Here is a 26,070-nt window from a genome sequence, read left to right as displayed (position 1 = left end):
TCTCCTGACCTTTCACCCGAACCTATAACCCTACCGTTCTGTGACATCACCAGTTACTTTAGAATTCTACACATTCCTGTGTCCACAGCACGGAGGACAGTGTCCCAGATCTGAAGCAGCAAAATCAGACGCAACAGCTGGAATACAGATCGTATTGTACACTGTCACAAGAGGGGTTCCCGTGCGGATCCTATTCCTTCTGGAGGCAGACTCTGTCCTAAGGTTCCATAGTGTAGTGGTTATCACGTCTGCTTTACACGCTGTAGGGCCTGGGTTCGATCCCCAGTGGAACCAAGATCGTTGTTCCTCCTAACCCCGTCCCCCAAAAGCCATCGCATCCTTCCTTTAACGTGATGAGTAAAATAGTAAAGATGTCTCTACCGTGAAATACTTGCAGCGTTAATGGTGTCAGAGCAAGGTGATCGCTCGGACGTGGTCTACTCCTGCCTCGTGTGCGACTGCGCTTCCTAGCAAACACAAAGGGGCTGCTGGTCTCCCTCAAGTTTTCCACAGTTCCTGTTCATCTCCCAGAATCACCAATGCACACACTGACTAGAAAAAGACATGAATATCACACGAGTTCCCCTTTTATGTTCTAAGTACATCAACATTCACTATTACCCCAAGACACAGAAAACCAGCATCTGCAGCCCCAAAAGATACTTCCAAGGGCCACAATGGATTCCCACGGGTCAGCAGTCCTTTTAGGTAACAAAGAGAGGGCGTTAGAAAGTCTATGACGCTACAAAGAAGAGCAGCTGCACATAGAAGAGGGATGCCACACATCCAATTTCCCAAATCTCTCTTTGGGCTATGTGGGGAGTCCTCCTGCAGGCTGCACCATGCATTCCCCTCATTTCAATAGCGGTTCACCAGGCCAGTTTCTATGGTCCTTGCCTAGAGCTAATCAAAGTCTCTGCACAGTACCTCCATTCCACTGCCAATGGCTCGCGTGATCTGCAGTTCCTGGACCCATGGTTCCTCTCCTGTGTGGTCTCGCAGCCTGCGGTTTCCCTTGCGCTGCCTGTCCTGGGTCGAGGGCTTTGCGGAAAGAGAGAGTGCCCCTCTATTCAGGCTCCCATCTTCTTAGCCCTTCCGTTAGCCACTCCCCCCCCCCCACCCAGGGGGTTTTCCACTGCTTATCAGGAGGAGGCCTGGGTCGTTTGAGAACTGGGAGTATGCAGACCTTAGGTGTTATGGGCCCTATCACTTCTTTGTTTCCTGCCCCCTCCCCCTCTGCCCAAGGTGTGGTTCAAACTGGCTCAGCAGCCACTCACACCTCTGTGCCTCAGTACCTAAGGTGTGTTAATTGCTTCCTGTCAGGATGGCCAGTGTCTTCTTAACCTGCTGCTAATTGTGACCTGTTCGTCATCTGCATGAGGCGATCGTCAGTGCTCGCGGAACAAAAGAGAAGGGGGCGCTTTTAGGGCTTGGCGGTTGTGCTTCGACCAAAGCCATCTTCTGAGCACCTTAGAACACTCTCAGGCGCATCCAGTACACACCATAAGGAGAAACACGTTCCACAGCAGAGGGATGACACTTCTACTTGAAATGCGAGCTCTTTCAGAAAGAACGAGCACACTGCGAATTAGTGCAAAGGTCGACTCTGGTGGGACTCGAACCCACAACCTTTGAATGCCTTCACACACTCACCGTCTAGAAGTCCAATGCGCTATCCATTGCGCCACAGAGCCACTGCTCACCTGACCTTTCACCCGAACCTTTAACCCTACCGTTCTGTGACATCACCAGTTACTTTAGAATTCTACACATTCCTGTGTCCACAGCACGGAGGACAGTGTCCCAGATCTGAAGCAGGAAAATCAGACGCAATACAGATCGTATTGTACACTGTCACAAGAGGGGTTCCCGTGCGGATCCTATTCCTTCTGGAGGCAGACTCTGTCCTGAGGTTCCATAGTGTAGTGGTTATCACGTCTGCTTTACACGCAGTAGGGCCTGGGTTTGATCCCCAGTGGAACCAAGATCGTTGTTCCTCCTAACCCCGTCCCCCGAAAGCCATCGCATCCTTCCTTTAACGTGATGAGTAAAATAGTAAAGATGTCTCTACCGTGAAATACTTGCAGCGTTAATGGTGTCAGAGCAAGGTGATCGCTCGGACGTGGTCTACTCCTGCCTCGTGTGCGACTGCGCTTCCTAGCAAACACAAAGGGGCTGCTGGTCTCTCTCAAGTTTTCCACAGTTCCTGTTCATCTCCCAGAATCACCAATGCACACACTGACTAGAAAAAGACATGAATATCACACGAGTTCCCCTTTTATGTTCTAAGTACATCAACATTCACTATTACCCCAAGACACAGAAAACCAGCATCTGCAGCCCCAAAAGATACTTCCAAGGGCCACAATGGATTCCCATGGGTCAGCAGTCCTTTTAGGTAACAAAGAGAGGGCGTTAGAAAGTCTATGACGCTACAAAGAAGAGCAGCTGCACATAGAAGAGGGATGCCACACATCCAATTTCCCAAATCTCTCTTTGGGCTATGTGGGGAGTCCTCCTGCAGGCTGCACCATGCATTCCCCTCATTTCAATAGCGGTTCACCAGGCCAGTTTCTATGGTCCTTGCCTAGAGCTAATCAAAGTCTCTGCACAGTACCTCCATTCCACTGCCAATGGCTCGCGTGATCTGCAGTTCCTGGACCCGTGGTTCCTCTCCTGTGTGGTCTCGCAGCCTGCGGTTTCCCTTGCGCTGCCTGCCCTGGGTCGAGGGCTTTGCGGAAAGAGAGAGTGCCCCTCTATTCAGGCTCCCATCTTCTTAGCCCTTCCGTTAGCCACTCCCCCCCCCCACCCAGGGGGTTTTCCACTGCTTATCAGGAGGAGGCCTGGGTCGTTTGAGAACTGGGAGTATGCAGACCTTAGGTGTTATGGGCCCTATCACTTCTTTGTTTCCTACCCCCTCCCCCTCTGCCCAAGGTGTGGTTCAAACTGGCTCAGCAGCCACTCACACCTCTGTGCCTCAGTACCTAAGGTGTGTTAATTGCTTCCTGTCAGGATGGCCAGTGTCTTCTTAACCTGTTGCTAATTGTGACCTGTTCGTCATCTGCATGAGGCGATCGTCAGTGCTCGCGGAACAAAAGAGAAGGGGGCGCTTTTAGGGCTTGGCGGTTGTGCTTCGACCAAAGCCATCTTCTGAGCACCTTAGAACACTCTCAGGCGCATCCAGTACACACCATAAGGAGAAACACGTTCCACAGCAGAGGGATGACACTTCTACTTGAAATGCGAGCTCTTTCAGAAAGACCGAGCACACTGCGAATTAGTGCAAAAGTCGACTCTGGTGGGACTCGAACCCACAACCTTTGAATGTCTTCACACACTCACCGTCTAGAAGTCCAATGCGCTATCCATTGCGCCACAGAGCCACTGCTCACGTGACCTTTCACCCGAACCTTTAACCCTACCGTTCTGTGACATCACCAGTTACTTTAGAATTCTACACATTCCTGTGTCCACAGCACGGAGGACAGTGTCCCAGATCTGAAGCAGGAAAATCAGACGCAATACAGATCGTATTGTACACTGTCACAAGAGGGGTTCCCGTGCGGATCCTATTCCTTCTGGAGGCAGACTCTGTCCTGAGGTTCCATAGTGTAGTGGTTATCACGTCTGCTTTACACGCAGTAGGGCCTGGGTTCGATCCCCAGTGGAACCAAGATCGTTGTTCCTCCTAACCCCGTCCCCCGAAAGCCATCGCATCCTTCCTTTAACGTGATGAGTAAAATAGTAAAGATGTCTCTACCGTGAAATACTTGCAGCGTTAATGGTGTCAGAGCAAGGTGATCGCTCGGACGTGGTTTACTCCTGCCTCGTGTGCGACTGCTCTTCCTAGTGTTAGAAAGTCTTTGACGCTACAAAGAAGAGCAGCTACACATAGAGGACCCCTATCAATTCTTTGTTTCCTGCCACCTCCACCTCTGCCCAAGGTGTGGTTCAAACTGGCTCAACAGCCACTCACACCTCTGTGCCTCAGTACCTAAGGTGTGTTAATTGCCTCCTGTCAGGATGGTCAGTGTGTTCTTATCCTGTTTCTAATTGTGCCCTGCTGTTGTTTGTTGTCTGCCTCAGAAAACTTGAAGTGTAAAATCTTGGGGTGGAGGCATACATTTCACAATCCTGGCTACTAACGCAACTTAATTAATCACAGCCTGTTCCTCCTTCTACAGTTTGCATTCTGTGACAATCTCAAATTCAAGCCACAGAGCTGTCTAAACCTTTACTCAGTGCGGTATGAGGTTTGATGTAAACTGTATTGACGGGAAAGTGTATTTTAAGGCCCACTGCCTAATGCCCTTACATTTCACTTAGGCGCTCGTTAGTGATCGCGGAAAAATAGAGAAGAAGGCACTTTTAGGGCTGGGGTCTTGGGTTTGCGCAGCCAAGTGGCATAAGGTGCTGATTTTTAGGTTTCAGGGGGGTGGGCTCGAATTCCACCGGTGTCAGAGCGCATTGCATCGCACGGGATGTGTTTTAAAGCAACTTCACAGAAAAATATCAGAAACAAGAGAGCCATGTAGAATCTTTCTAAAAGGAGGGCTTCTACACCAGGGAGGCTTTGCGTTTCTTTGGTCTTTCAGAGTCTTCGGGGCATTTTTTAAACTGCTGGTTAGATGACGCGATCAAGCTATCTAGTCACCAGGAATGATCCATTCAAACGCCAAAGTAGTGCATGGTAGTAGGTGACGGGGCAGAGAAGAAAAAAAGAACACTCCACAAGACTAAGCAGTCAGTAAAATAGTTTTTATTTGATTTCAGTTTGCCTCCCGACCTTTCTCTATTATGTCTTTAAATAAAATAAATGCAGTCTGACTACACCACCCTCAATACAGGTGAGGGAACTTTTTCTTATAATGCTCAGGTTCTTTTACTCCGCTGACCCATACTAATTCACAGGCAAGACACCAACTTGACTTAATCAGACATGTATTCAATTCAGATACACCAAACAACTCCTGCTACTGTAAGACTAAGAAGCAAATGCTTAAAATTAGATAGCGAAACAACCCACTTGCTCCTGAAGGACTGAATGCGTCGACCAAATCCATTTGTTGAGCACCTTAGAAGACTCTCAGATGCATCAAGTACGCACCATAAGGAGAAAGGCAAGTAACAGCAAACGGTGACACTTCTACTTGAAATACAAGCTCTTTAAGAAGAGCAAAGACACTGCAAGTTAGTGCAGAAGGTAACTCTGGGGGTATTTGAACCCACACCCTTTAGATGCCTTTTTTAACATCAATGTTCAGAAATCTAATGAGCTATTCATTGCCCCACAGAGCAATGCCTTTCCTGGTTTTTCACCTGACCTTTTAAACTTACCATTCTGTGACCTCACCAGTTACTTTAGAATTCTGTAAGCAGTTTTAATGTCTACTTTTGACGCAGAAGAGCCTGTTCAATCCCTGGTGTGAGCATGTTTGTTGCTCGTCATAACATTTTAATTCCATTTTAATCTCCACTGTCCAATCACATTACATCACAATCAGATGCTGATTAGTTCTTGAAGAAAAAGATAAGAAGGCACTTTCATGAGTGTACCTCAGGCTTAGTGTGGCCCAGTGGTCACGTTTGCTAGTTTTTTAACTTTAGTTCCTTCAAGTTAATGGGTTGGAATCCAACCACTGCCAAAGCACATTGCAATGCAAAGAAGCATTTTAATGATACTGTGCAGAAAAACGAATGAAAACAGAACAAAACAGAAAAAAGCCTGAAAGAAAGAAATCTTTTACACTCGTGAAAGCATGCAAATTTTGCATTTGTTAGATTACACATGTAATAATAATAATAATAATAATTTCTTACACGTATATAGCCCTTTTCTGGACACTCCACTCAAAGTGCTTTACAGGTATTGGGGATGCCCCTCCACCAATGCACAGCATCCACCTGGATGATGTGACGGCAGCCATAGTGCACCAGAATGCTCCCCACACATCAGCTATCAGTGGGGAAGAGAACAGAGTGATGAAGCCAATTCATAGATGGGGATTCTTAGGGGGCCATGATTGGTAAAGGCCAATGGGACGCTGGAGTTCCACCCCTATTCTTTTCAAGAAAAGCCCCAGGATTTTTAATGACCACTGAGAGGCAGGACCTTGACTTTACAACTCATCTAAAGAACAGCACCATTTTACAGTATAGTATCCCGCTCACTATACTGGGCCATTAGGACCCACACAGACAGCAGGGTGAGCACCCCCTGCTAGCCACACTAACACCTCTTCCAGCAGCAACTAGCTTTTTCCAGGAAGTCCCCCATTCAATTACTGACTAGGCTCACAACTGCTTAGCTTTAGGGGGTTGCCATTTTTGAGATGCAGGGTGATATGGCTTCTGGCGTTTACAGTACTCTATATAACTCTTAAAGGCTTTTAAAACATCTTGAACAAATTTTCTCATCACCAGAAATGATGCTTTCAAATACAGTTAGTATTGGAAGGTTGTATTTGCTCCTAACAAGTTCCAGATTTTCCAATTTCCTATGACAAAAGTTTAAGAGAGATTATCGCTCTCTACAGACAACAACAAAAAAACACAAGAAACACAAGGGACGTGTATTTATTGTGAGTCCAAGTTGGGCAGCACACACTTAAGGGTCTTTGCTGCAAGTGGATCCCCAATGTCACCACACCCCTTTCAGACCACTGGGCAAATTTTCTGCTCTACCATTGGAGCTAATTCCCCTTTTCATGTACTCTCCTCTGAGAGTAGTGCTGTATATGGCCCCCCTCCGGGCCTCTCTTCCATAGTAATACACTAAATGAGAGCCTTTTGGACTTTTTACCTGCCTTGTTATTGTTTTTGACACATTCCATCTAAATAATAGCTCGACTGAGGGTCTCTGACCCATATTATTTGCAGTTCCCAAAGCCCAGAGACCAGTCCGCCCAAGCTACACCACCCTTGACCAGTCCCCTGTACCAGCTCCACTCACTGTTTTGTCACTGTCTCAGCCCTGGCCTGTCACATGGACTTAGGTCATCATGGTATGGACAGATGCCTTATGGGAATAGGAGTTCTACTGCTACTAAGTCCCTTATGGGTAGTATCAGTGCCAGGATACCCTTCAATTTTGTGTCAGTTTTACAATATCTGTGTTGGTGTGACAGATGCACACCAACCTCTGTCAGTGTCTAGGTTCTGTAGTGTCCTCACTGCCATAGCAGCCACAGGCTAGGACTCTGGTACCTTCTGGTATCTCCTGAACCATAGCAGACACCTATCTCTATGGGCAGTGTACAGCACACATTTTACAAAGACTTCTGAGCCTTGGCTCAGCAAAGTCTTCACCTTTTGTGGTAGATACCCACATCTCTTGGTCTTTGACCTGAGTTTAACAAAAAAGTTTCAAGGAGAAATTCTTATATGCTACATAGTCCTATCTGTTCTGTTCTATATCATGTCCTATAAAAGAAAATCCAACGTGTTTCACCATTTCCAAATCTGTTCAGTCTTGTTATCTAGGTATGCTTCCTTCTGTCTCCCTGAGGAAGAAAGACAGCACAGTTCTTCGGTTGTCTGTAACATCCTTTTCAGTCTCCAGAGTCCTACACAACTTGTTCTTTTGTACTCCCTGGATAAGCTCTACAAAAATACAGGATAGAAAAAGAAAAGAGCCCCCATGTCTCCTTGCTCCAGCCTCTGAAATCTACTCTTCAGTGGCCAAAGCTTATATATCCCCTCTCAGACCAGAACTCTAGGGTTTGAATAAGGGGCCAGGGTCTCAAGGTGATCACAACAGGGAAGGAGTAAAGGGGAGACAGGCATCTTTCAAACCAAATAACTGTTAATGATCAGGAGGCACAGAGCACTGTCCCAGCTTCTCCAGGATAATCAGGTAGGATGCCTGGAAGGAGGTGTCAATGAAATACTGATCACACTGTACGGTGCCTCACTACGTTAGTGCATTGTAATGTGCAGGGCAATATGTACAAATTGCAAATACCTAACAATGAATTATCTGATTGCAAATATTGACAGTAGTATAGCAATGCACTGTAATATTGGTTGAAATCATAAGTGACAACAAAGGCAACCGCTGAGCTTGGATGAAAAGTGGCCTGTGGAAAAAGTGTTTACCCCAGTCTATGGAAGTAGGCATGAGAAGTTCAGTAAAGTCAGTTCACTCTGATAATCACACCATGTGGTGACAGTAGCCCAGGCAGCAGGAAGTGAATGTGTCAAACCAGTTTCTCAGTATCTGAGAACAGACAATGCTCTTCTGGATCTGAAGAGGTTTGTCCAAATGTAGGAGAGCTGAAGAGCCTTGATAGTTGTAACAGTTTATTAAGTATAGTTGTATAGCTATAGTTGTTGTTAAGGATTGTTGTAACAGTTTATTAAGCACTGGAAGTCTCAGGACATTCAAAGACATGACAGAGAACTGGTGTTTTAAGGTTTTATGCTTCTCTGCAACTTTGAACCTGGTGATTTGTGGTAAGCTTCCCCACGTTGTCTGAGAGATCTAAATGATGTGTCAACATAAACACTCAAACACACACTTAGATCCTCTTCTCGCTCTAAGCTTCCCCATTTGTTTTTAAAGTTTGTGCTTTCTACTGTTGTGGAATTTTATCGAAGAAGAGCCAGGAGAGGTATTCTCATTCACTCAGTAAGGTATTTATTCATATTGCAATATGGGAAAAAGCCATCGCCCGTCTGTGCAGAGAAGTGAAAGCTGATTCAAAAGCAAGCAGGGAGAGCCCTTGTTTTATATCTTTTTTAAGCTAATGCAACACTTCAAGGACAGGCAAAGCAGTAATTTTCCATTCCTTATAGGTTTCTGCTTTAAGCAAAGAAGAGCAGTTATTCAAATAGTTTCTCATACTCCCTTCTTCAAGCAGCAGAGATAAACATTATTAAAACATCCCGTGCCCTTGACGAGTTGGGTGCTATCACACTTTGTTCTAAGTATCCAGCTGCTTCTGCAGCACAGCTCTGTCCGTAAACAACATTTTTAGGATAAAACACCTTTTCTCAGTAACTTTCCATTACACTACCTACAGAACTAAGTGCATTTGTCTATACTAATAATAATCTGTCAGGTGTTAGACCAGTCTTGAATTTTATCTAAAAAAAATATTTTCATTTGCTGCTTCTATGGTATATGCAAATCCTCTTAATCAGGTGTCATCTGAAAAGTTGACTAGTTTAATAACTATCCATATCCATATCAAAATCCATATCTTTGGCATACATTAGGAATTAGCAGAGGTCTTAGTACATATCCCTGTGGTACATATCCCTCACCCCAATTTGAGCATTCTTCATTTATCTTTTTCCTTTATCTACATCTCCTGGTTTCCATTTCAGTAAATTTTTTGTGTGTCATTGGAGGAAAGCCTCAGTCGATGTATTTAACTATGACTAAACTTTTGGGAATAATTTAATTCCATTCATATATTGTTCTTTACAGAATCAGGTACACACAGTAGAAGAGAGAGTAGAGTACTTTACTTTATAAGAGTATAAACTTATTTTTCCTATGAGAAAATCCAATCTGCTATAGAGTAATTTATTTGGTTACTATGAACCAAAAGACAATACAGTAAATCCTAAAATCTTACAAATGCTTATATTAAATGAGGCATCATAGAAACAAAAAAACAGAAAGCAAGACTGTTGAGACCCCAAGTTTCTAGGGGTAAAGGGGTGTAACATTTAGGATGGATTTGGATGCAGGTGGATTTCTGGTGAGGACTTAGCAAGCGTGACAACAAGTTTGGTGCAAAAAGGATTTATTTTAAAGTGAATACGTGAGTGGTACGTAATAGGACACAATAACACACAGGGAAAGGGAACTAGAGTGGTGCAAAGAGAAGAAAATAACAAACAAAATGGAGCTGGCTAATAAAATGAGGGGAAGCTGATCTAACTACAAAACAAAACCCGAAGCATTCGGTCTTCTGTGTCTTCTAACACCCTAGCTAAACCTTCAGTAACTACTCAAAACCATACAAGACAAAAGGCACTCACCCGCCCTAAACTAGTGTTACTAATACAAAGATCAACTACGTGTGTACAATGTACCCAACAACCTAAACTAACCCTTAACACAAAAGTTCACACAAATACACAAGTGACTATGAATACAAATAAGTGAAAACAAAAGAAGACACAAGGAATAGGATACAAAGGAGCACAGAGGTTGATATAACACGTTTGGGCAAGGTAATGGCGAAATAAAGGAAAATACAAACAAACAAACGTACAAGGAGACAAATATAAAACAACAAAGCCGAAGCTGTACGAAAACACACACACACAAAGCGAAACGAACGAAAATGGAGAAGCGAAGCCGAAGCAAAACGAAAGTGAAATGAAGCTGAGCCGAGCAGAACCAAAGTCAAGCGAAAGGGCCCTTCATTCTGAAAACCTCCAAGTTAAATATTGAATAAGCTGACTTCTGGTTGGCCGAGAAGCTGATTGATGATGATGTAATACGGAAACAATGGTGTAATGATGGACCAGTGGGGAGGGAGAACAATCAAAGTCAGGAAGTGTGGAACATAGCGACAAAAACACACATGGACCACACACTGGAACGTAACAAAGACAATGAAAATAAAATGAAATAATTGCAGGTAAAATAGTAAAAAAATAAGGGACTGTTTTACTGAGAACGAAAAGAGAGTCACATACACCAACCATTTGCATTTACAATACCTGCTGAACATATTGGGATAGCAATTTGTATTTGTGATTATGAGATCCATATGAATGAGTACAATATATGTATTATTTTGCCAATTCCAGGCAAACGTGACCATCTTACAACAAAATCATAGTTGGTGTTCGACACAGTAACCATAACATCTAGAAAACGTTCACTTTAAATGCATTTCAGAAATTAAAAGTCACTGCAGAAACTTTGACGTCTTGTCTGTTCTTGGCATCTTCTTCCTTTAATTTTCTCTTCTGCTGTAAAATGCTGCTCAATTGGATTTTAATCTGGAGATCGGCTTGGCCAGTCTAAGGCATTCTAACATTTTTTCTGATAATATATAATATAATGTTTTTTAGCTCAAGTGAGCCATGTATGACATTATCTCCTCCATGCCTCTCAGATGAGCCAGTGTTTTTGGAAGATTTGCAATTCTTTTTTCTCCACACCCTAACTTCTCCATCACTTTGGTAGAGGTCTATCTTGGTCTCATATGTCCATGAAACATTATTCCAATGTTTTGTCTTAGTGTTTCCAACCAATCAGTACTACCGTGATAGGTTTAAATCATGTGATATATCCTTCTGCTGTCTTACTTTTCTAGGAACTTTGGTTTTAATAATAATAACTTTTATCTATAAAGCAAATTTCCAAACTCAAAGATGCTGTACATTGTGAGTAAAGAAAAAGACAAAAAAAGTACAATTAAAAGTAACCAAAGAAATAAATAAACAAGAGCATACAGGTTTTTATTGATGTGGGCGATCGGCCGTAAACCTGGAATGTGTTGATGAGCTGCTGATGAGGCAGCTTCAATTCGAAAGGAACAAACAGAATTTATCAACAGTAAATCCAGACTTTGCAAGAACTTCATTCAGATTATAGGAAAAACAGTTACATTACATTACAGGACTTTTCCATTAGCAAAAAGAGGATCAGTGGGAGTTGCTCCTTGAAAGACGAGAAGCTGAAGATAATAGAGTAGAGGTTCTTAAGGGCTGATGTAGAAAGGCTTAAATTGGTCATACGCAGATCTTATTTTACATTAATTTTACATTTGAGAAGAGGTGGAAGGATGGAAAACATCTTAAGGAAGTCCAGTAGGAACTGAGGGTGTGAGGTGCAAATATAGAGTAGTATTTTACATCAGCTGGAGGTAGTGATGGAAAGGGCGATACAGGGGAATACAAGATCTGAATAAGGATGACCTGGACGGGGATCTTGTTAGAATCCAGGGATAATATCCTAAACTTTGAAAACATGAAAGAGAAATCAGAAATATTATTGAAATTACATACAGGGATGTGAGCTGCACCAATTAGAAATTATTCTTAAGAGAAAGCCTTTGAGATGACTGAGGAATTTCATGATAAGTTTAGAAGATGTTTCTTTGTTAAGTATAAACGGCAACATTATATGACTTAATAAGCATTCATTGTTTCCAATTGTGGCCTCAAAAGAAGCATGTATGAAAGCTGGAAACTGTTTGAATAAAGAGGAGCAATGATAAGAAGGAGAGAGCTGTAGCTGTAAAAAACTTTTCGGAAAGAAGATTCATCATAAAAAACAACTCATTCCATTTTTTAAAAGAAGCACCACCACCAAAGTTTTACCTCAAATTGCAAAGTAGGACTGGGGTAAGGATCATACTAATGATGCAAGTTTGAGAAGATGTGAACTAAAAGGTATAGCCTGCATGGCATAGTTTAGGTGGCCCAGCAGAGACAGAAGTTCCTTACGTGCAAAATGTAACTGACAGCAAGGTGGGAAAATACAATGGGATGCAGTCACGAGGAAGGTAGGATGTCAGTCAGAGCTGGGGCTGAAGTGATGGCATCAGGAGCAGCAAGGGCTCTTTTTTAACTTTTCTGCGTGTTTTTCGGAGCACGGCCCGATGAATGTGAGGAGAGGCTCAGTCGGTCAGCAGGCAGACTCTTTGCATCTGATTGGATGACATCATCAGGTGATGCATAAGTTTACTGGAAGCCCAGGACTTGTTTGTTGGACACCTTTAATATGTAAAAAGCTGCAACTCTCCTAGTTGTATATTGTGAACAGATTTTGGGTTAAAGGAGAGTATGATGAGGGTTTTTCTAAATCCAGTTAATAAAGGCAGGAAAGGTCTCATCCACTTTGAAACATGATCTGCAAACGTCACAGCAGGTTTGTGTTCGTCCAGAGCAGCCTGGGTTTGCAGGAGAAATAAAAGAAGGGCTGTGAGGCTGGATTTTTTTATAGTGACTGAATGACAATGGCAAATTCCAGTCTTTCGAAAGGCATGGAATCTTGGAAAGGGACTGGGGGATGAGGCTGGATGAGGTTCATAAGCAAATGACTGAGATGGCAAAGCAGCAGATGAAGCACCTGCAGGTACAGGGAAAATGTGGATTATGATTGAGATCCAAAAATATTAATTGGAACAGCAAGCTGGAATATCCATTGCAAAGTGAAAATAAACAGCAGTATTAATAAAGGTAGGGAAAAACAGAGTTGCAGAAAGATGTATCCCAATGAGAGAAGGGGATTGTGTACAGTATTTCTAGTATTTTAGGTGAGATGATGTCACAAGTGATTGCGAATGACTGGCAGCTGAGACTGATTGAATTTGGTTATCATCCCTCCCGAACTTTCATTATAAACTCCATTTACTGATACAACCTTGTTCTCTTGGTCTCAGCAGTTAACCCATTTCCTGTCACCATTTACCAAAGGGACACAAACCCACCCAGTGCAGTGATGAAGAGCTCTGGTAACTTCTTTGTGAGCTGAGGGTCTGAGTCAAAGAGCCAAAGAACTCAATGGTCATTGATTATTAATTTGGCTCAACCTTTTATCAAAAGTGACTTCATGTGCACAGTCTGCAACTGTACTGCAAGCAACTGTGTTGCTAAAGGGTACAACAGTAATGCTCCTCCTGTGATCTGAACCCACAACTTACCAGTTATTAGTCCATTGCATGGATTATTAGTTCAGTCCTGCATAGATGGTGCTACAACTATTTAATAGCTCTGAATTTTAAATGTATTTGCATCTTTCAATACTGTGTTGATGATTAAAATACTGAAGGAATGGAAATCTAAAAGATTTTAATTCATTAACAGTCAGTTTAATGCCCTGCATATGTTAGTGAAGTAATCAACAATGCTCAGTCTTAGTTACAGTAAAGTACTACAGGGCTGGATGCTATCGTAAGCTAAAGAAGTGCTCTAAGCAGTAATCATTCACTTTGACATTAAACAGCTTTCACTGTTTATTTTCAGCTTCTGCTGTGTTATGTCAGATAATAATCAACTGTTTCCATATAGTTTAGATGGTAATATAATGATTTACACCTTAACAGCACTTAGTGCCGAAAACCACAACTTCCTGCAGTGACTATTTTTTTACTTTTGAAAGGTTAAATGGTATCAAGGCAGGAACTCAATTCACTATTTGCAACAGATGACTTTTAACAGGAGTGGAATTTGGAAGAAACATGGAGCGGTTAGCTTGTACACCACAACAGCCTTAGTTTGTGACTAAGAACCACATTCAGGCTCAGAGTTCTCACTGATCTGCTATCATGTTTCTTGTGCCTCAATGGACTAATTACTGGTTATTTGACTCACATGTTCCATGTGAGTCACTTTAAGACTTTGAAGAACACAAAACTAACGTTGTATTCTCTTTTTCACGCAAGAAGTTTCAACTAACAAATATGAATAATTGTAAAGGTTGGAATTTTACACTTAAATGAAATATTACATTTGTGATACTGAACATTATCATTGTGAGACAGGTCATGGTCAGAACTCTTTAGCCAATATCTGTTTTAATTTTAAAGTAGGAGTTACCTAACTTGTGCATAACCTTTGGGACACCACATTGCTCGATCAGCTCAGACTGCTTTTTAGGAACTTTGCTATCACAGCTCACCAAAGATATGAAAAGGATCCTTTAAACCATAGTTGTATAATGTCTTTATGACCTTTATAAATGTTGATTTCCAAAGCATTCTAATTTGACACTTCTGCTGAATATTTGCCTCTAGATCAGGTCAGGGATTTGCAAAACACATTGAATATTGTTACAGGCTGAGGTAGATGAAAATGAAGGTGTCTCTAAGAGTCTAGACACAATGGGTAATACCTACTGTAACCTAGTGTTGCTCCACTTCCACTTCTACTTCCCAGAGCTTCAAACCAAGAGATGTTTACTTAGTTGTGCTCAGTGTGAGACATACTGGTCAAAATAATCTTCTGGTTTACCTTAGTTATTTAAGTTCTGGGTAAATGGTTAAGTGTCAATCAACAGTCCAGACATATGAGATCAGATCAAGACAGAGAAAGGAGGGAAAAAAGAGAAGACCATGAGGGAAATACAGACTGCAAGAGAGAGATGAGACAAGAGCAGACAGAACTTAAAGCATGTGCCAGGCAAACGTTCCTCGTTCGACAACATCCAAAAACACCCAATTGAAACGAAGTATTTGAATCTTACTTAAGAGAGTTACTGTAGCTATGCTGTAATTTGTAGGGAACTTGGTGTTCCTGAGTGAAGAATTTGTCTGTTTAGACTGCTTCTCCTGCTTAGTGGGTGCATTTTAGAATAGGGAGATAGGCTCCAGGATATAACTTTGTGGCGTCCGGGTTAGAGAAAGACAGATTTAATTGTAGGTTATATTCTATTTAGTTTAGAAGTCAGTCTTGGGTGCCAACAGAAAACCTCTCCTGCGCATAGTCACTGTCTTGACCCTTCTCAAGAGTTCACCTCATTTAGTCTTCCACACTAGCAGTCAAGTGCCTGATTGATCTGCCACTTCATTCTCCACTACTATGTACCATTTACAAATGCCTAAAATTGAATTGTCTGATTAGTAATATTAACGTCACTGTAGCAATTCACTGTATCAGTAATATAGGTAACAACAAACGTGACTGCTGAGCTTGGATGAAAAGTGGACAGTGGAAAAGTGATTACCCCAGTATATGCGTACAGCAAGTAGGCTTGAGAAGTTCTGTAAAGCCTGTGCACTCTGATAATCACACCACGTGCTTATAGTGGAAAAAATAGCCCAGGCAGCAGGAAATGAATGTTTCAAGACAGTTTCTCAGTATCTGAGAAGAACAGACAATGCTCTGCTGGATCACCAGTGATTTATCTAAATATAGGAGAGCCTGGCTGACTCGGACAGTTGCCTTGTAACAGTTTAGTGAGCACTGAAAGTCTTGGGACTGTTGAAGACATGACAGAGAACTGGATAATTAAGATTTTATGCTGCTTTGCAGCTCTGAGTGTGGTGATTCATGGTAAGCCCATGTCTTTCTCAATATCCCAGGTGTATCTAAGATGTATATTGAATTCTCATGTACTTTTTGTGTTCCTTTGAGTTTAAACAGAGCACAAAAGACTTGTGATTTTCAAACTGGATTTAAAATGTTACTGTCAAGTATTTTGTTATTTTATGTTGGATTCTCATTAACAAAACATTTTTGACTTAGTATATTTTAAGTATTTGAGGTGCATGAAACATCTCAGTAAATCAATATGTATATCAAAGCTCAGTGTCCCATAAAATTTACTGTTTCTTCACAATGACATTTTAGAGGAATGGTCACAAACCAGAGGGGACCATTTGACCCATCTAGCCCATTTGGTAGTGAGAAGTTAATTGATCTGAGGAACTCATCCTGAACCAGAGGGTATCAGCTTTACAATATGCCTGGGCAACTTGTTCTACACTCCCCTCAACCCTTTGTGTAAAGTCCACTGTTTTGACTTTTTCTGTGACTTTGATGATTTTGAAAACTTGTATGACTTCCCCTCATAGTTTCCTCTGTTGAAGACAGTTATTTCAGAAAGTCAGTGTAGGATATTCCTTAAAGTCCCTTAATACAATTGTTTGCTCTTTACTGGACTGATTCCAGAGCACCATCATCATTATTGTAACCTGGTAACCAAAATATTAACATTCTAAAACTCTAGAATATTCAAAATATAGCAAATTCTAAATGAGGCCTGTCTAGTGCATTGTACAATTGTAACACGGTATCCCTTAATTTGAATTACATACTATTGACCATATAGCCTAACAGTTTGTTTGCCTTTTATTGCTTCCCCATATTGTCTGGGAAATGGAAATGATGTGTCAACATAAACCCTGAAGTGTCTTTTTGTTTTTCATAAGTAGCCTCTTTTAGCTCAAAGCTTCCCACTTTGTATTTATTGTTTTTGTGTTGTACTTGCAAAACTCATTGAAAAACTTGCATTTTTCTACATAAAAAATAATCTGTCAGGTGTTTGACCAGTCTTGACTTTTAGCTAAATGTTTTGGATTTTCATTTGCAGCTTATACAGTGCTTGCTATTCGACTTAATCAGGTATCATCTGATAAAATGACTAGTTGAATAACTATACCAGAATCTATAACAGAGATATAAATTAGGGAAACAGCAGAGGTCCTAGTAAATATCTGTGTGGTACTCCACTAATTACATCACCTTCATCCCTCATCTACACCCTCTGTTTTTATGTATTAACCATTTTAAAACCAAATGCATACATTTCCCTTCCTGTTGTGAGTTTTAAATGTACTTCCAAATAGTTTTCACTGGTGTCCCCTAGTTCATGTTTCACTGTTGATTCTGAAGATGTCCACTTGGTCAGCTTTGACTAATATTGATTTCCCTTGTAGGCGATGCTGCTAATGTCACTGAAGAAAAGCTACAGTCAACACCCATAACATCAACTAAACCATTGGGAGTAATGGGTAATCTTTCATTCCATTCACATGCTTTTATTTGCAGTATCAGTCATATACAGTAAAATGTAATGAATTTTCCCCTCAAAAGAAAAAATTGTTATGTTTATGAATTTATTTTAATGTGAAAATAGAATATGTTATAAGGTAATTCATGACAACAGAAACTAAATCAAGTAATTTCAGATTTAAAAAATAGGGACTGTTTTAATGAGAAAGAAAACAGTCACATTACATTTACACTGACAATTTGCATTTACATTGCCAACCAAACATATTGGGATAGCAATTTGTATTTGTGATTATTACATCAATATAAGCAATATAAATGAGTACAATATTTATTTTATTATTGGCAATTCCAGGCATACTTGTGACCATATCACAACAAAATCAAACTTGCTGTTCAACACAGTGACCATAACAACTAGAACACTTTCACTTTAAATACATTTCAGAATGTAAAAGTCATTGCAGATATTTTGACTTCTTATCTGATCTTGACATGTTTTGCCTTCAGTTTTCTCTTCAGCCTGTAATATACTACTCAATCAAATTTAAATCTGGAGATGGATCTGGACAGTATAATATTTTCTAATATATTTTCCTAATGAATATAAGTGAGCTATGCATTACATTACCTCCTCCATTACCTCCATTACCTCCTCCAAACTCCTCCAGTGTTTTTTTGGAGCATCTGCAGTTCCTTTTTTTCTCCACACCCTAACTGTAATGTGAGCCAGTCCAGGCTCCCATGAAGCGTAGTTCAGGATGTAAGTAAGAAAGTGGAGAAGGACATCAGGGGAAGGTTCAACAGGATAAGATGGGTAGACAGACAGGGGGGTGTGACGACAGTGATCCGGTGCTTGAGGGGTGTGGTAAGTGCAAACAAATCCAGACAGTCCAAAGGGGGAATCCGGGGCGCAGTCCAAAGTCCAAAACCGGGGGATCCATCCAAGACGATACAAACAAGGTTAAAATCCGGAACAGGATCCAGAACAGGGACAGGGAATAAAACCAAGGTAACGAGGCCAGGCGCTCCGAGCCCCAAATGGTCAGGACACAGTGATGAACCTACGCCGTCGGGTCTCTCCTGGACCCGCTGGTAGGCGGGCTTCCGGACGACCGTCTTCCAATGAAGAGCGGGGAATAGCGAGAGCACCAGGCTTAAATAAGGAGGCAGAACAGGGGGCAGGTGCACGTAATCAACTGAAATACGAAAGGGCAGGAGCGCCCTTAAGAGGAGGGATAATGATCATGACACTAACTTCTCCATCGCTTTTGTAGAGGTCTGTCTTGGTCTCATATGTCCATGAAACATATTCATCTTAGTGTTTCCAACCAATCAGTACTATCATAAGAGGTTTAAATCATGTGATGTGTGCATTATAGTTCTACTGTCTCAGTTTTCTATGAACTGTGGTTTTAATAATAATAACATTTATTTATAAAGTGCCTTTCCAAACCCAAGGACGCTGTATATTGTGAATAAAGAAAAAGACAAAAAAAGTACAATTAAAAGTAAACAAAAAACAAACAAGAGCATACAGGTTTTTATAGATGTAGGCAATCAGACATAGACCTTGGTAAAAATGTCAATTTTCAGTTTGGATTTGAAGAGAGTTAAAGAAGTTGTCTTTTGTAGAGTCTGAGGAAGGTCATTCCATAACACTGGAGCAGTGAGAGAAAAGGCACGGTCACCAAAAGTCTGTAATTTAGTCCTGAATACAGTGAGTAGAGGACCAGCCTCAACTGAATGGGGCCTACGGGAGGGAGTGTATACATGGAGAAGGTCGGAGATGTATGATGGAGCCAGATTGTTTAGAGCCTTGAAAATCAGTAACAAGATCTTATATTGAATACTGTATGTGACTTTATAGACCCACTCCTAGTGTAGGAGTCATATGTTGCCAGGGTCCAGTGTGAGTTAGTATTCTAGCTGCAGTTTTGAACATATTGCAACTTGTTGAGAAGAGAGGTTTGGATCCCATAGAGCAGTGGTTCTCAAACCTTTTGGACCAAGTACCACCCCTGATCAAAGCATCCAAGTACCATCTACAAGTCATCTTCTCATATGAACTAAAGAAAATCTCAATGACCAACATGAGCACGCTCACACACTCACACACACATATAATAAAAATAGTACTGAGCACTAATTTAATTAATATCGTACCACCTTGTAGCCATTTTCTGACACTTGCTAACACTAGCAGTGCTGTCTGTGTCAGGTTCAGTGCAAGAGCTAGTGTCCATGGCCAATAGGGTTACCATACATCTGGATTTTCCTGGCCATGTCCTCTATTTTGATCCTTATATCTCCGTCTGGGGGGAATTTTCAAATATGCAGAAACGTCCGGGATTTCAACCCCATTATTTTCACCATGAAGAATAATTAACAAAAGTTATAAAGATAGTTAAAAAGAGAGAATTTCTTAACTTCTCTAGTTCACTTCACAACCTATGTTATCAGTCAGTTTTCGTCCTGTACGTGTATGATTATGTCATGAGAGAGCGAATTTGTGCATCAATATCAGTGTCTTTACTCAGTCTCTGCAGTGCAGAAGCATTCCCTCGAAAGGCTCCCTATTTTGTTTCTCATTTTCCTACTCTCAAACACAATGTAAGTGTAAATTCACAGCAGAACTAAAAATAACATTTCCATGTTGTCAAAGTGGCAGAGAAGACTGGGAAGCTGAATGTTTGGTGTGTAAGCCTTGTACTTTTGTCTCCGTGACAGATAAAGGTGTACTTGACTTGCAAGCTCATGTTGACTCAGAAAAACACATAAAGGCAATTCGAGGAGAGAGTTTGTCAACTAAATTAACAGATTATTTTGTAAAATCTGGCAGCAAAACAGAGGATACTGCTATTGCAGCAGAGGGGACTTATGCATTTCACACAGTTAAACATCATCACAGTTACTTTACCAATGAACATAAAACATGGGATATTTTGAAAACCCTCTTCATCCCATCCCTCTTCCCAGATAAGCCATTAGGAAAGTTTCTCAGGGTGTTCTCTTTTTCTGATGTTCAAATATGGTAACCCTAGTGGCCGATGTATAATCCTCCTCGTTCTCAATGGGTGTGCATGATCTATCGGAGCTGGCGTCAGTACTCTTGGCATCTATTCCTTTCAGCCATGACATAATACTTGATTTTTGCGAGGTATTCATTTTCGATCACTTGTTCTGTTGGCGAATGTGGCTCTAAGCTGCGTCTCTGAAAGCTCGAGAGGAGTATGAACGCTCAAGTATTAGGGCGTGCTGTATCAACGTAGCTAAGTACGTAGACTGCGTATTTGACACATAAACCAATTTTATTAAAACAGAAAATATGAAAACCCGTCTCAAGCTTTCTGAAACCAATTAAGTAAACTACAGTTAAAAAATGTACATAATTTTTAATTATTCAATTTTTAATTCCCAATTTTTCAGTGCACACGACAAATTTCCAGGGTCATTTGGTGTACCACCAGGGGGCGCTCCACGTACGACAGTTCGAGAACACCTGCCTAGAGTAGAGTTGATTTTGATACCTTCATTCCACATTCTGGAGTTTTTGGTGATTTCTGGGACAGGTGTTTTAAGTTTTTCCCTTACAGCTATGACAATTTTCCTGTTATCAATTGCAAAAGCTGCAGGATATTCCAAATTTTTCATTTTTTGTATTTTCACTTTGACTTTGGACATGAAACACTGAAGTCAAAGAATAAACAGATTTATAGAAAGGTTAACAACCCAACAATGAACACCGGTCCATCAAGAGACATCTATCAGCCAATTGTCCCAATATATGCGCTCTTTCAAAATAACAGTTCAATGCAGTTAATTTATTTAATCAGCCCAAGTGGATAGAAGTGAATTGATTTAAAACTAGAAGAGTACAGTATTCATTGTGTAGGTTCCAGTTTAACATTCACTCTTTCAATACTTTTGGAGAGCACTGTACTTTATGTTAAGCTTTATGTTAGTGCTGCACTAAGTGAAATATCAGTAATGTAATGGTGCAGATAAAGTCCAGAATATTAATATTATGAGTGCATGAGATGCACAGTAATTGCAAACTGTACAACAAAAGTACAACAAGGAGAGATCATTTCCCTGCTCATTGATAAGAATTTTACAGTTTTACATAATGTGGCTTTTTTGTTTTTACATATTACTGTATATGCAAATTCCACTACAAAAATATATTAACTCCTCTGACAAAACTACTCCAGCACAACCTACAGCCTTGCCTCCCAGCATGCCTTGCAGCAATTGGACAGCTGAGATTGGGCCAGTGAGCTCTGGTGATGTCCAGGTCCCATTGCACCCAAACAGAGTGACCTTCTTGTTCAAAGAAAGGTTGGTCTCCTGATTCCCACAATAAATCAATGCATGAAAAAGTGCTAAGACCACTCATCATGATGCTAATTACAGTGGCCAAACAGAGATGCCAGTAAGCTTTAACACCTTTCTGACACTCCAGGGATCCCGTGGAAATACACAGAAATTGTAAATAGGAAGAAAGAAGCAGGAAAATCCATCCAAGAAATTCATTGTTCAAACATCTGATGGTTCTTCAGTACCTGCAGTACACGTACATCACAAGTCAGTTGATCACCTGACTAAGAGAAGCCCTTTATGATGATTTTTAATGTGAGTTACCAAGCTGGCTAGTATGAATAAAAGCAAGACAGCAGTGTAATAATGAAGAATGGTCTAAAAGACTGCAGATCGAGTCTCACTTTGTACAGAAAACTTGGAGAAAGATGAATCTGTAATACAAAAAAGAGAAAAGACATGGACAAGACACACCTAATTGCTTAATAAAAAGACAAGGAGATTAAAGCAGTGCAACATTAAGGAGCAGAAGTTACAGAAGTGTTTTGTAACAATTATAATAATATTAAAAAATATTATTTGTTCTGTGTAAATATATTACAAATGTCATCCCAAGAATAAAATGAAATCTAAAAACAACCATCATATGTCTTGAAAGTAGCTATTTATCAGGCAGCCTTCACTCTCTTACTTTTAATACTGTGACCATTGCCAATAACTATTATATTTTCTCATATTGATAATTTGTCAACTTTTCGTTGATGTCAGTAATATGATAATTACTGAAAATTAAATAATTATAATTGAATACTACAAAACACTTGTTGCCTTTTAGTCAAAACACTGAGACAAATACATTTTTTCGTCTTCCTAATTTAGTGTTTTAAGCACAAATTTGTTTTTACTAAGGAAGGACAGTGAACACCAGTCCATCCCGGGCACACACAGACACATGCAACACACCAGGTCCAATATTCCCAAAAGCCAATTAATCTACTGTACTAGTACTGTATGTCTTTCGACTGTGGGAGGAGACCAGCGCACCAGGAGGAAAACATTCAAAATCCACAAAGTTGGCACCCCAGTTCACTCTTCCTAGTGCCCCAGTGCTGAGAGGCAGCAAAGCTAACCACTGTGCCACCATGGTAGCTGAAGTCATGTGTTATTAATTCCATTTTATTTACACAGAACACAGAAGTGAGATTGTTGAACTGGACAGGAGTGTTGATCTGATGTGCACAAACCAGACCTGGAACAACATGATGTTTGTTGTCTGGAAGAAAAAGAAAGAAGGGAAAGAGGAGTGTAATATAGCAAAGAGTACCAGTGAGCCAGAAGTTAATTCCTGTAAGGATGGAAAAAGGATACAAAACAGACAGAATGGAACATATCTGCACATCCCTCATTTTCAGTACAAGGATGAAGGGATTTACTACTGTGAGGTAGTTTATAAGGGAGGCTTGCACGCTTCACAGATCAACGTGTCTGCTAGAGGTAAGAAAAATCTCTCTAATCGACGGATTTTAATAAAGTGTCTCCACAAATTGTAGGTTTTACTGTGACATTATGATGGAATGGAATACTTAGAAATGATTTGAAAGTTTTTGTTTTGTAAAAAATAACACTGTTCCTCACAGATCAGATTCCAGTTGTTTATGAACATACTTATCATCATTACAACCATCTCCATCACATTTCAGTATGCAAAGATAAATTATTCTGGAACTAAAACTCACGCATCCCACTGCAGTGCTTTCTGCACCTGCTTTGGAAAGCCTGAAATGTGACATTTAGCTGACATATTTAAATGCATTTCAAGGCGTAAGAAAGTTCTGTTCTTCTTGAAGGCAGTTCCACTGTGGTATGTACAGTAGTTATGTTGAACAGCCCTCAGAGTTCAACAGCTCAACGGGATTCTGGAAACTCCAGTGGTCAGTTAGAAAGACTGAACTTTTAAATGTTCATTTCACCTTACACAAGTGAATTGTAAGTATAATTTATTATGTTTTGAAAGCAGCTTTCCACAATAATGAAATGGACTGTATAAGATATTGTGAGAAAGCAGTTAGTCCAGATAAAATGGAGATTCCTATATGGACTTTCTGTGTTGCTCATTTGATGAGTCTGCAATCTGGAGGTCAGAAGGCAGATACTCTGTGCATGCTACTAGCCTGAGGGAGAAGAGCTGAGCAGGTACCTAAAGAACTAAGAGTTTTTGAGAACATTCAGTCAGTAGCTTATAGAGGAACGTAGGTTTTTTTTTGGTGTTTGTTTGGTTTGTGATGTCTTTTTTTGTTCCCTGCCCTGTAAACAGAATAGCTCTGGTTTTAACCTTACAGCTATTATAGCTATATGTGTGTCTATTGTCCTTGACCATGTGATCTAAACCCTATGTTAAAGATCCTGCTACAACAAGCCCAGTGGGCTGTCACAATATATTCATCTTTAGAACATATATTCAGAATATCCAGATGTGAACATTTTCTGGGGTAAGTTTTGAATTGACAGCTATCTTGCCTCTCTTCCTCAAGTTCCACCGAAGATAAATTTGGTGTATGACATCATCCAGAAGATGGCCACTTGTACAGCAGCGAACAGTAAACCAGCTGCCAACATTTCCTGGATTGGAGTGTCGAACTGGACCCAGAAAACCACCAAGAATTCAGATCACACGTACACTGTGGAGAGCTCGGCCAGCATCCCTGACAACACATCCCTGCAGAATGTGTCCTGTTTAGTTGAGCACCCAGTTTGGAAGAAGGGTGTACATAAGACCCTCGGACTACTTCTTGAAAGTATGTCACATGCTACTAAAAACTTTACAGTGAAGAGAATTGCTTAGTCTGTCATTAGTTTGTATATTGCAAGTTTAGAAGCAAACAAGAAGTTGATGAAAAGGAGTGAGATGACTTTTAATAGCACAAGTGTCACAGGGCTCAAATTACAAAGTACAGTAAAGTCACAAGTCTTTCAGTTTACCACTTTAATTTAATTTCTCAGTGTTTGAGTTTAATATGGGTTAGATTTATTATTAGTCTGTGTTTCTTATTCTGTACATTAGACACTGGAAAGTGCATTTGTGAGATTACGGAGTAATTCTTTCTCAAGGAAATTGTCAAAGGGATTAAGAAAGTGAAAATGTACAGGAAACAAATCCTAACCCTTCTATCAGTGTCACTTGTTCTGTGAGTCATTTTGACTCTATTATTTTTGGTGCTGAGAGACAAATCTGCAAAGAAACTAAAATGAGTTATAGCCAAAACCTTTCCAGGTTCTGAAATGTATTACCTTTTTCCACACAAGGAAAGAAAAATATCAACAATTAGTTACTTAATTCAACTTTGAAATATCCAAATAAATTGCATTTTTTTTTGGGGGGGGGCAGCACATATGTTGCCGTGTAGCGCTCGATACCTCCGTGCTAGCTGTGTGGAGTTGGTTCTCCCAGTGTTCACATGGGTTTCCTCCGGGTGCTCTGATTTCCTCCCACATTCTAAAGACAAACTGGTAGGTTAATTGACTTCTGGTGTGAGTGCATGTGTGTGCCCTGTGGTGGACTGGCAGCCCACCCATGGTGTATTCTGTCTTCCACCCATTGCTAGTCAGGTTAGAATCCAGCTTCGGCACAACCTTGTATTAAATAAAACATTTTTTTTTTAGAAAATGGCCAAATGTTTGTTGATGCAGCAATGACAAAGTACATTTTCTTTTAGATCTGGGTTTGTCTTTCTCATCTTTCCCTCTCACATGGACGATCATTTCTGTAAGCTTATCCAGCTTAGTAGTTCTTAGTCTTGCAGTGTCCTTCTTTGTGAGAAATCATCTGAGCAAAACCAGGTGTGTATCATTAGCCTTTTTTACACATTTAATTTATTATTTAAATTAGCATTCCTGTGAAACTGCTGCATGCTGCAAACTGTAAATGTAAAACCCATATCAGTTTGTGACGTAACAAACGTATTATCTTATTATTATTATACTGTTCTTGCAAGAGATCTATTTTCTTTTCATGGTTTGCAATTTCCCACAAAGGCAAAGCTGTCATTGGGTGACTCTGGCCCCATAACTGCAATTAATCCTCTTTAAGGAGGTCCATAGAATGTAAGATTTTGACCTGAAATGGGGTCTACATACTGTATACAGCAACAAAACAGAATGAAAGGGGGGAAACTGCTTGTTGTTTGCCAGAGATATATGGTTAAGTGCTTGCAAAAGGCTGTTTCTCCACTGTTCATTCTGTTTTGTCACTGTACTCCCTAAAGTGCTGCTGCTGTGATCATCTGCACATGTGTCAGTAAACCTTACCAACATGGATCTGAA

General features: G+C 40.7%; 1 protein-coding gene and 5 non-coding genes across 6 annotated transcripts; 4 read left to right on the top strand and 2 right to left on the bottom strand.

The window, feature by feature from the left end:
• The first annotated feature begins 221 nt into the window (after positions 1-221).
• trnav-uac (transfer RNA valine (anticodon UAC)) lies at positions 222-294 on the top strand. The gene has a single exon. It is a non-coding gene; the product is annotated as a tRNA-Val (tRNA).
• Positions 295-1,601: 1,307 nt separating this feature from the next.
• Positions 1,602-1,694, bottom strand: trnar-ucu (transfer RNA arginine (anticodon UCU)). Its single transcript has 2 exons — positions 1,658-1,694; positions 1,602-1,637 (listed from the first exon to the last, which is right to left on the bottom strand). It is a non-coding gene; the product is annotated as a tRNA-Arg (tRNA).
• A 217-nt stretch (positions 1,695-1,911) lies between these two features.
• On the top strand, positions 1,912-1,984 carry trnav-uac (transfer RNA valine (anticodon UAC)). Its single transcript has one exon. It is a non-coding gene; the product is annotated as a tRNA-Val (tRNA).
• A 1,306-nt stretch (positions 1,985-3,290) lies between these two features.
• On the bottom strand, positions 3,291-3,383 carry trnar-ucu (transfer RNA arginine (anticodon UCU)). The gene is made up of 2 exons: positions 3,347-3,383; positions 3,291-3,326 (listed from the first exon to the last, which is right to left on the bottom strand). It is a non-coding gene; the product is annotated as a tRNA-Arg (tRNA).
• A 217-nt stretch (positions 3,384-3,600) lies between these two features.
• trnav-uac (transfer RNA valine (anticodon UAC)) lies at positions 3,601-3,673 on the top strand. Its single transcript has one exon. It is a non-coding gene; the product is annotated as a tRNA-Val (tRNA).
• Positions 3,674-15,787: 12,114 nt separating this feature from the next.
• On the top strand, positions 15,788-26,070 carry LOC148836248 (cell surface glycoprotein CD200 receptor 1-B-like). The gene is made up of 4 exons (XM_088912547.1): positions 15,788-15,969; positions 17,355-17,429; positions 22,939-23,244; positions 24,282-26,070. The coding sequence occupies exons 1-4, from the start codon at positions 15,906-15,908 to the stop codon at positions 24,590-24,592; spliced, it is 756 nt and encodes a 251-aa protein (XP_088768673.1). The 5' UTR covers positions 15,788-15,905; the 3' UTR covers positions 24,593-26,070.

This window comes from Atractosteus spatula, chromosome 4, assembly GCF_055471065.1.
Source record: "Atractosteus spatula isolate fAtrSpa1 chromosome 4, fAtrSpa1.hap1, whole genome shotgun sequence".
In the NCBI taxonomy this organism is placed as follows: Eukaryota; Metazoa; Chordata; class Actinopteri; order Semionotiformes; family Lepisosteidae; genus Atractosteus; species Atractosteus spatula.
Note: the sequence above shows the minus strand (reverse complement) of the source record. Positions and strands in the feature narration are given on the sequence as shown.

What these genes read in the sequence shown, in the direction of transcription:
- LOC148836248 (XM_088912547.1), top strand. Translation starts at nt 15,906, where the DNA reads ATGACAGAGAACTGGATAATTAAGATTTTATGCTGCTTTGCAGCTCTG. An exon ending in TCTGAGTGTGGTGATTCATG is followed by an intron (nt 15,970 to 17,354) that starts GTAAGCCCATGT and finishes TTTCCCTTGTAG; the next exon opens with GCGATGCTGCTAATGTCACT. An exon ending in GATCAACGTGTCTGCTAGAG is followed by an intron (nt 23,245 to 24,281) that starts GTAAGAAAAATC and finishes CTCTTCCTCAAG; the next exon opens with TTCCACCGAAGATAAATTTG.